Genomic DNA, 9,494 nt, shown 5'->3' on the forward strand with positions numbered 1-9,494 from the left:
GGCTAAAACCTGTACAGGAGCGCCAACGTCCAGTTGGGGTCTACAGATCTCCAAAAACTACTGAGATCGGCTCCCCTGGAGAAAACAGCTGCTTTGGACAGTAGCGCACTAAGGTCACTCCCCCCTCCCCAAACCCCACCCTCTCCAGGCTCCATCCCCCAAATCTCCATGGATTTCCCAGTCCGGAGTCCGCAAACGCTAAACCTGCGTGGTTCGTCAGTGAAACGATCAAACCAGAAGCTAGAGCAGATTCTCACGGTGTGGTTTTTGTCGACCTGAAACGGACCGGGGGCGCGCTGTTTGCCCACTGTGGAAATCTACGTGAACCACATTCCATTACCCCACGATTAAACAGCGCGTCCTCAAGAAATCTCTCCAAGGCGAACAGCCGCGCTCACCGCATCTGCGCGCAACTTCCCCCAATACTCAATCATTGGCATTTTCACCATTATGACTGGCATTTCAACCAACCAATGAGAGAAGGATAATCGTAAAAGCCCCGCCCAGTCTACAAGAAAAGCAACGGAAGTGCTACGGAGTAAAGTAAGCAAAATGGCCGGCGCCGGGAAAGTGGCTGCTGCCGTCACTGGGACAGCGGTAAAGCCGATCTTCAGCCGGGACCTGGCCGAGGCTAAACGGCGCGTGCGAGAACTGTACCGTGCTTGGTTCCGAGAAATCCCAAATACAGGTAGAGGGGGCGTGAATATGTCTGCGACCTCCGTGCCAAGGTCGCTTAAAGGGGCGGTGCCAGTTTGGGATCCGCCTGCGCCTGGTAGAATTGGAAGGAAGCATCGCGGGCTTTGTGCTCCCGTTTCCCTTCAGTTAGCTGACCTTCCTCCCGAAGTTTGCCGCAGGGAGGCAGCCTTGCTTACCACGCAGAAAGGGGCAAAGACAGTAGCAGGCGTCTGGCTAAACTTTAATTTCAGCTGCTGCGCGCATGCAGGGTTTCAGCGGCGGCGGCGGCAGCATACCCGAGTAGGTGCTCCAGTTGTAGTTTGGCTCCGGCCATGCTGCCGCTATGGGGTCTTGGAAACAAGCATCCTTTCCGATTCTTGCCCGGTACACTACAGTGAGTTGTCATAGCCATCAGTACGAAGTCGAGTAGAAGCAGCGGATTGGTAGTTAACTCAGGAATACAGTAGTGTGATCCTGCGCATATGATATAAATAAAACTTTTATTTATTTACTTTATTTAACGTCCACCTTCTCACTAAGACTCAAGATGGATTACAGTTAATAAAATGGAACAGCTAATAGACAATGAAATAGGACTAGGATTACAGAAATATGAAACAAATGATATGCTAAATAATGGTGAAAATGGTATTACATTGGTAGAAAACAGTTCAGTATGAGAAAGATAATACATGGAGCAAACATATAGCCCACAGTCCTCTTCCTTTTATAAAAGCAGTGGTAGAGTATCTGCTTGGCATGCAGAAGGTCTCAGGTTCAATCCCTGGCACCTCCAGTCTGAGACCCTGGAGAGCTGCTCCCAGCCTGAGTAGACAATAGTGACCCTGATGGACCTGTGGTCTGATTCAGTATAAGGCAGCTTCGTATGTGTTCGTATAATGTAACCCTATTACCTTTATAAAAATATTGTCCTGAACCATTCTGTTTTATATAGATTGCAGAATGGGAGAAATGTGGGAACCTTCTATACCTCCTTGGGCAGGTCATTCCACAAAGTATGGGTGATATAGGCAGTTGTTGATCTTGCCCATTTGCCAGTTTTTATTTATTTTTTTATTTACAAAATGTATATTCTGCTTTTACAAGGGTTGCCAAGGATCTAACTATTTAATTTATTTAATTGATTATTTTAATTTATATACTGTCTCTCCCTCTTGAAGTAGGGCTCGGAACAGTTCACAACAGCATAAAGCAGGCATAAGACAGTATAAAAAACAAACAATTTACATCTGATAGTGGTGGATGCAGCATTAAGCCCCCCAAAATAAACTTAACAAGGGAAGGCCTGACAGAAAAGCTTTGCCTTACAGGTCCTGTGGAATGTTGGGAGTTCCCACAGGGCACGGGTCATCTGAGAAGTCTTTCCACCAGGACGGCACTATGACTGAAAAAAACACTTGCCCTGGTGAATGCCAAGTATGCGCCCCAAGGGTCTGGGACCATCAGTGGGTGGCAAGATAACAACCGCAGCTGCCAGGGGGTGTCGTAAAGGGGGAGGTGGTCCCTCAGGTATGAAGGTCCCATGCCGTTTAGAGCTTTAAAGGCCGAAACCAGCACCTTGAATTTGACCCAGAAACCAGTAGGCAACAAGTGCAGCTGCTTTAAGACACGCTGTATATGCGAAGAAAAAGATGTTCCAGTCAGAAGCCTGGACTGTTTTGGACAACCTGAAGTGTCTGAAGCACCTTCAAGGCAGCTCTGTATAGAGCAAATTGCAGTAGTCTTACTCTGGAGGTGACCATGGCATGAATCACTGTGGACAGTTCCAACCAAGACGGCTAGGGGGCCAGCTGATGGGCCTGACATAGATAGAAAAGAGCCTTTCTTGCAGCTGTGGACGCCTGCTTGTCCAAGGTAAGAGAGGCATCCGGCCAGGCCCTCAGACTCTTCATGGAGTCCACTAATGAGAGCTGGACCCCACCCAGAGCTGGAAGCTGCAATCCCCCCACAGGCCCAGTCTTACTCCGCAGGCCCAGTCTTATCCAGCCACATGACTTCAGTCTTGGATGGATTAAGTTTCAACCAGTTCTGCTTCAGCCATCCAACCACGGTGTCCAGGCACTAGGTCAGAGAAGAGAAGAACATTTTAAACATACATGATAAAATTTATTTATTATTTATTTAATTTTATTTATACCCCGCCCTCCCCGCGTGCGGGCTCAGGGCGGCTTACAACAGTATGGTACACAGTGCGATAAAAACACAATAAAACAATTAAAACAATTAGGTACAATGGGCTACGCCCAAGGATCCCACATGACTAGCATCCCCTCTCCCTATTGCACATGCCCTTAAATCCAGAAGGAGGCTGCTGTGGCCGCCCCGATGTTCATTGGCCACTCCCCGGCGGTGCTGCAATATAGGCCCTTACGATGAAATTATGCTATAAAACCATTAAATCAACTCCCCAAAAACACACTTTAAAACAATTTTTGTAAGTGTCAAAATGCATACAAGAAATTAAAAACAGCAATTAAAAAATTGGTTAGGAAGGAGGGATACTTGAGGGAATGCCAAAGAAAACAAAGTCTTCACCCTCTGGTGGAAGACGGCAACAAAAGGGGACCGACTACTCTCCCTGGAGAAAGGCTTCCAAAGCTTTGGTGCCATGACCAAGAAGGCCCTTTCTTGGGTTGCCATCCCATCTAGTGTCAGATGTCGGGGGCACCTGAAGCAGGGCCTCTGAAGGTGACTGGAGTGGTTGGGTAGGTTCATACGGAAGTTGGTGGTCCTTCAGATACGCAGGTCCCAAGCTATATAGGACTTTAAAGGTCAGTAGCAGCACCTTGAATTGGGTCTGGAAGCAAACTGGGATCTAGTACAGATGGAGCAAGACCGGAGTGATGTGGTCCTTACAACTCACTCAGGTCAACATCCTGGCTGCAGCATTCTATACCAGTTGAGGTTTCCAAACAAAGGCAACCCCATACAGAGCACATTGCAGTTGTAATCAGGGCACGCACCACAGGTGTAATCAGGGCACGCACCACAGTGGCCAGATCTTTTCTGCCCAGGAAAGGCCACAGCCAGTAGAAGGTGGTCAAAGGCACTCCTGGTTACAGCTGCCACCTGCTTATCCAGCTGTAGGCTTGGGTCCAAGAACACCCCCAACTATGGGCCTGTTTCTTCAAGGGGAGTGCAGCCCCATCCAGAATAAGTGATACCTTTAATCCCAGGGTCAGACCACCACTTGTTGGGATTGAGCTTCAGTTTATTAGTCACATCTCCTCCAAAACTGCTTCCAGGTTTTCTGCAGCCTCACTGGGTTAAGCTTGAAGTGGAAGATAGAACTGAGCGTCGTCTGCATATTGGTGACAACACAGCCCAAATTTTCAGATGACTTCACCCAGCAGTCTCATGTAGATGTTAAAGAGTATAAGGGACAAGATGGAACCTTGCAGGACCCGAAAGGCCAAGAGGCTGAACAGCAGTCCCCCAGCACCACTTTCTGAAACCTACCTTCCAGGTAGGACAGGGACCACTGTAGAATGGACACTCCCAGTCCAGATAGGCAGTCCAGAAGGATACCATGCTTGAAGGTATCAAAAGCTGCTGAGAGGTCCAGAGAACCAACAGAGTTGTACTTCCTCTGTCCATCTCCCAGTGCGAGTCATCCACCAGAGCAACCAAGGCTGTTTCAATCTGGTAACCAGGTGTTAAACCAAGACTGGAAGGAGGGGGTCTAAACCATTTCATTCATCCAGGAAAGCCTGGAGTTTTTCAGCTACCAGCCGTACAATTACCTTGCTCAAGAATGGATTATTTGATACTGATCAATAATTATTGCGATTTCCTGGGTCAAGGCTTTTTTTTAGAAATGGGTGCATTCCCTCTCTTAAGGAAGCATTAACCACCTCTTGAACCCAGTCAACTAGCCCCCCCCCCAAAGATTTAAGTAATCAGGAAGGGCAAGGGTCATACAAGCAGGTGGTAGGCTTCAAACTTCCAAATTCCTTATCTGCACCCTCAGACTGAATAAACTGTAAAGTATCCCACATAATTGGACAAGTCAGCACCCTGGCACCATCTGATCCTGTCACTGCTAACGTAGAGTTCAAGTCAGAAGAGATGCGAGAGATTTTATCTGCAGGGTTCTGGGTGGTCAGAGGCCTGTTGGGATCTGGCCTGCAGGAAGAGGTGGTCTGCTTGGTGGCTCTTCCAACAGGCCAGATCCCAACAGGCCTCTGGCCACCCAGAACAGCTCTGCTGGCCTATGCTGTGCACACACAATGGTGATGTTTCTTTGCCACCATCACTGCCATGGTGCTTTAAAATGAGCTTTGCCTGGTCCTGTTGGATTTGGCCTGAGTCTTTCTCCACTGGCACTCACTCTAGCCATCTCCATCTTTTCATTGCCTGTAGCCCCTCAGTAGATCAAGGGGCTACCTGGGCTCTGACAGCTAAGAGTGGGTGCCTGGGAGTGATGCTGTCAGATGCTTGGGTCATTTCCTCATTCCAGAGGTCAGCCGAGGCATTGACAAGAATAACAGCCATATCAACAGAAAAATCCCTTAGAGCAGAGGTGTTGAACTAATTTGTTACTGACATAAATGTGATTTTGTCAGGGTGGGCCATGTGTGCCATAAAACGTAATGCCAGGTACCAGAGATATAAACTTTAAAAAGGACAGCAGCTGGTAAGCTCTGAGTTGTTGTGTCTTCACTGCAGGAGGGGGAGCGAACCCCTTCCCCAACTCACTCCCGCTGCCAATGCTGTAAGCCCAGACGCCAGGGTAAAAACGCAAAGCAGCTGGGTGTTGTGAGCTCCCCCCTGCCCCTAAGCTATCATAGAAGGGGGACTGGGAAGACAAGCTGAACTAATCCTCCCTGCTGTGAAAGAAAGGCGGCAGTGGCCCAGGTCCAAGGCCACATACATGGTGGGACCCAGGCCAAGTAAAGTCCAATAATCCGGAGTCACATTCCAATGTGAGGAAGAAACAGCTGAAATCACCTCCCCCCACGGGCCAAAGCACAGCCGCTGCATGGGGGGGGGTTGAATACAGCAGACGAGGATTTTCCACCATGCCGAAGCCACAATCGGAGTGGCTCCCACCCACTCCCCTCTGAGCAGCCTCCTGTTCCCTCCCTCATACCAATTCTTGCGGGCCAGATAAGAGCCTTGGACGGGCCAGTTCTGGCCCCCAGGCCTTATGTTTGACACCCCTGCTTTAGAGCCATCAGAAAGTCATTCAAATCCATCTGGCTGTGGGGGCGAATCATCTTAATAGATCCCCCATCCCTGCAGAATCTTGGTATTCTTGTAAGCCTAACCTAAGCAGGTAGTGATCTGTTCATTGCAAAGGAACCATCATCAGTTCCTCCACCGTCAGATCACATTCCTCCTGCTCAGAATACCAAATCAAGAGTTGGACTTGCACAATGTGTAGGAACAGTTATTACCAGAGACATGAAATCCAGAGCCACTCCTGACAAGACAGCCTCAGCTTGAATGTTGAAGTCCCCCAGGACAACCAGCCTAGGAGTCTTGAACATCACCTCAAAGACTAGCTCAGGCAGGGGGGTGGGCAATTGTAGCCTTTGTGTGTGTGCCCTCGTGTCCATTTTCTCACCCAAGGGGTTGTTGTTGTTCTTGATCTAGTGCACATATACCAGCTGGACTTCACAGTGAAACAGGGGCGTGATAAGGTCCGGGAGTTGTTTATGAAGAACGCCCATGTCACAGATCCCCGAGTCATTGATATGCTAGTTATTAAGGTAAAACAAACAACACTTGTCTTAAATCCACAGCAGGCATAGGGTGACTTCGAGATGCTCTCCTTGTAAATCATCCTATGCTGATGGATGTTCTTTTCCTTTCTTATATTTTTGCATGTATACTGCTTTTATCTGTTCAGTAGACTATCAAATTCAGAGCTGTCTAGATTCAAAGTGTTCTAGATGTGCCCAAGCATTTTGAATTCCAGATTCATTTGTCAATGGCATGTGTGGTACAAGTATCAGTATTGCTAGATAATGTGGTGTTCTAGACTACAGAAAGTATCAAAAGAAAGGAAGGGGCAAAAAGTAAAAAATAAAAAAATCCATGGCTTGTGCGTTTTCAAATCCATGGACTGAATGCCAGCACCCCTCCCCAGGTCCCCCCTTTCCATCCAATTTCAATCTTTTCCATTTTGATCTTTGCTGCCTTTAGTCCCCTCTCTAAAAATTTTTTTCTCATCTCCTTTGCTTTCCCTCTAAATCTGCCTGTTTTCCTTTTTCCCTCACCTGCTTTGCCTTTCCTCTAATTCTGCCTCTTTCCCCCATAATCAGTTCACTGTCTCTCTCCCTATAATTCCTCTCCTTGACTCTGCAGTTCATTAACCGCAGCATGCTCTGTTCTTCACATACTTTATTTCCTGGCTCCCCATAGCAACCCTTCCTTCTCCATTCTGTACTAGTTCCCCTTCAATTTCTTCTTCATCCTCCTCCCTTCCCATCACCCCTCAACTACCTGTATGGAAATCCCCTTTATTGCTGCATCCCTTTGTGTAGCCCTTTCCTCCAAAGCCCCATTACCTCTCCTCCTTTTTCCTTCCATCTCCTTCAGGTTCAAGTTAACTCCCTCTCACACACACACATACCTCATTCCTTTAGCTTTTCACCCTTACGTTTCCTATTCCAGCCCAGTTATGCCACAGGTAGGAGGAAGAAATGGCAACACCACGGCTGTCCTTGCCACCATGCCTTGCTGATACAGTCACTGGGTTCTTTGAACTCTTGGGAGCCAGTATCAGCTCACTTTTGATCTAATAGCCTACTTAGCTGGCCAGTAGTCCTTGTGCACATGGTCAAGTGACATTGTTTTATGCATTCCTGGGGGGGTTCTCTGGATTATTCCATGACCTCCTGACTTGCCCTGTTCTACTATATTTAACTGCTTAGAGCCAGGACTCTGCAATTAGATACAGCAATGGATATCGTTGAGGATGGATTCTGAAAGCAGATTTGGCTAGAAGAGGACAGTGCTTTGAGAAATGATGCAGAAATAATTTGCAAAAAAAATAGGGCATGCTTCACAACTGTCTAAGTAGTAAATGTTCTATATTTATAAAACTGAAGTGACAGAACATTTGGAAACAGTTGCCCAATTTGTGGATTTCTTTCTTTCATCTTCAGAAGCATCATGAGCTAGTGGAGGTGAGAACATACATGGCATAGGGAGATCTTGCCTACAAGTTATGAACTTTTGAGTGACCGCATCTGACAAACTAGTGTTTCACAGTGGACCCCAACTTGTCATGTCTGTTGATTGATTGCACAGAAGATACTATGATTGCTATCACTGAATAAAATAGCCATGAATTTCTTACCCTGTGTTACAGTAATGGATTGGAGCCATTTCCTAAGCATTTAAAATTCTTTCCTATCTGATATAGGGGAAAATGGAACTTCAGGAGACTATTAATGTATGGAAACAGCGGACCCATATCATGAGGTACTTCCATGAGACAGAAACTCCACAGCCCAAGGATTTCCTCTCCAAGTTTTATGCAGGTCATGATCCTTGAACCAAATAAACTTTGTAGAGCTATAACTCTGTGTTTCAGTTGCTTTTGTTGCAAATAAAGCACTGAATACTGAAGAGCCCTCCAGCAGGGAAGTATCCAACTGAACACTGTTCTGTAGCCAATACTCATCCATGATTCATCTGTATGGTCTACGTCAGGCTGGATGTATTTGTTGCAATTAGTGTCTCAAGAAACTTCCTATTTGCATTGCAGTATGCCTCAGTGAATACAATGGTACTTACAGACAAGTAAGCATATGTAGAATTGTGTTGTAAATAGATGTTGAGGTTAGAAGTCTATGGGAGAGATTTTAACCAAAGACAATGTGATTCCTGCAAATAAGGTGATTGAAAATCACTCACTTTATCCAGAATGCCCATTTGCTGTGGAACTGCACACTTCATATGATCACATTGGCAATTCATTCAGTTTAAAACAAACAGTATTTTAAGTTGTTTTATGTCTGCATAGTAGCAGCTTTCAGCATGAAGTTGGCAAGATAGTTGCCATTGGTCCACTACTGGATTGCAGAGCTTACATATGCTCCAAGGTCATGATCAACAAGCCATAAAAATAGCTGCATTCTAAATGTATATGCTTCTTTTGCCTCTGTGCAGTTTGCAGCATAGTGTTGCAGATGGTTGTGCAAGAACAAAGTATTTGTATTCCAATATAAAACTTGTGATTAACACACATGCACTCAGCTTTGGTAGTCAAGCAGGCAAAATGGACAAGGCTAGAATAATAGAGACATAAACCTAGCAGCTTCTTTTCAATCAAAGTAAGCACTGCTTTTTTGTAAGTCTTCCCCCCCCCCCCCAGGTGTGTTGGGAAGAACATCAGGGACAGCCCTAGGAAAGCAGTGCAAAAGTACAAAGATTCAGGTGGGTAGCTGTGTCGGTCTGAAGCAGCAGAACAAAGTTTGAGTCCAGTGGCACCTTTAAGAATAAAACTTTGTTGGTCTTTAAAGGTGCCACTGGACTCAAACTTTGTAGTGCAAAAGTACTGTCACTGATACTTTGCACATATTGTGTAGAATAATCTTGAATGTCTGGGGGTGGGGCATTGACTGTTCAAATATGCTTCTTGAAATTTGCAATTAAATTTAATCCAAACAGTTCACTTAGTAATTAATTTTAACAAAATGCTATGGATTGTCAAATTTTAATAATATAAAGGATTTTTTAAAAAAAGAACGACTTCTACATGTGGCAGAAAAACTTGCCAAAACTTGAAAAAGTATGGACCCAGAGGAATCCTGTGTAATCCTGCTGTATCAATGGGGTAGGAA

At 46.0% G+C, this 9,494-nt stretch overlaps 1 protein-coding gene across 2 annotated transcripts in view; it reads left to right on the forward strand.

Moving 5' to 3' along the window:
- Nucleotides 1-537: 537 nt before the first annotated feature.
- NDUFA6 (NADH:ubiquinone oxidoreductase subunit A6) overlaps nucleotides 538-9,494 on the forward strand; it is a 12,299-nt gene continuing 3,342 nt past the window's right edge. Inside the window, exons 1-3 of one of the 2 annotated variants that reach the window (XM_015426433.1) lie at nucleotides 538-688; nucleotides 6,295-6,410; nucleotides 8,072-8,189. In XM_015426433.1, coding sequence (XP_015281919.1) covers nucleotides 553-688; nucleotides 6,295-6,410; nucleotides 8,072-8,189 — 370 coding nt within the window. In that variant the 5' untranslated portion in view covers nucleotides 538-552. Of the gene's footprint in view, nucleotides 689-6,294; nucleotides 6,411-8,071; nucleotides 9,137-9,494 lie in introns of those variants that run through there. The other variant, XM_015426513.1, reaches the window with a different exon arrangement.

Source organism: Gekko japonicus, unplaced genomic scaffold, assembly GCF_001447785.1.
Source record: "Gekko japonicus isolate JY-2015 unplaced genomic scaffold, Gekko_japonicus_V1.1 scaffold660, whole genome shotgun sequence".
NCBI lineage: Eukaryota > Metazoa > Chordata > Lepidosauria > Squamata > Gekkonidae > Gekko > Gekko japonicus.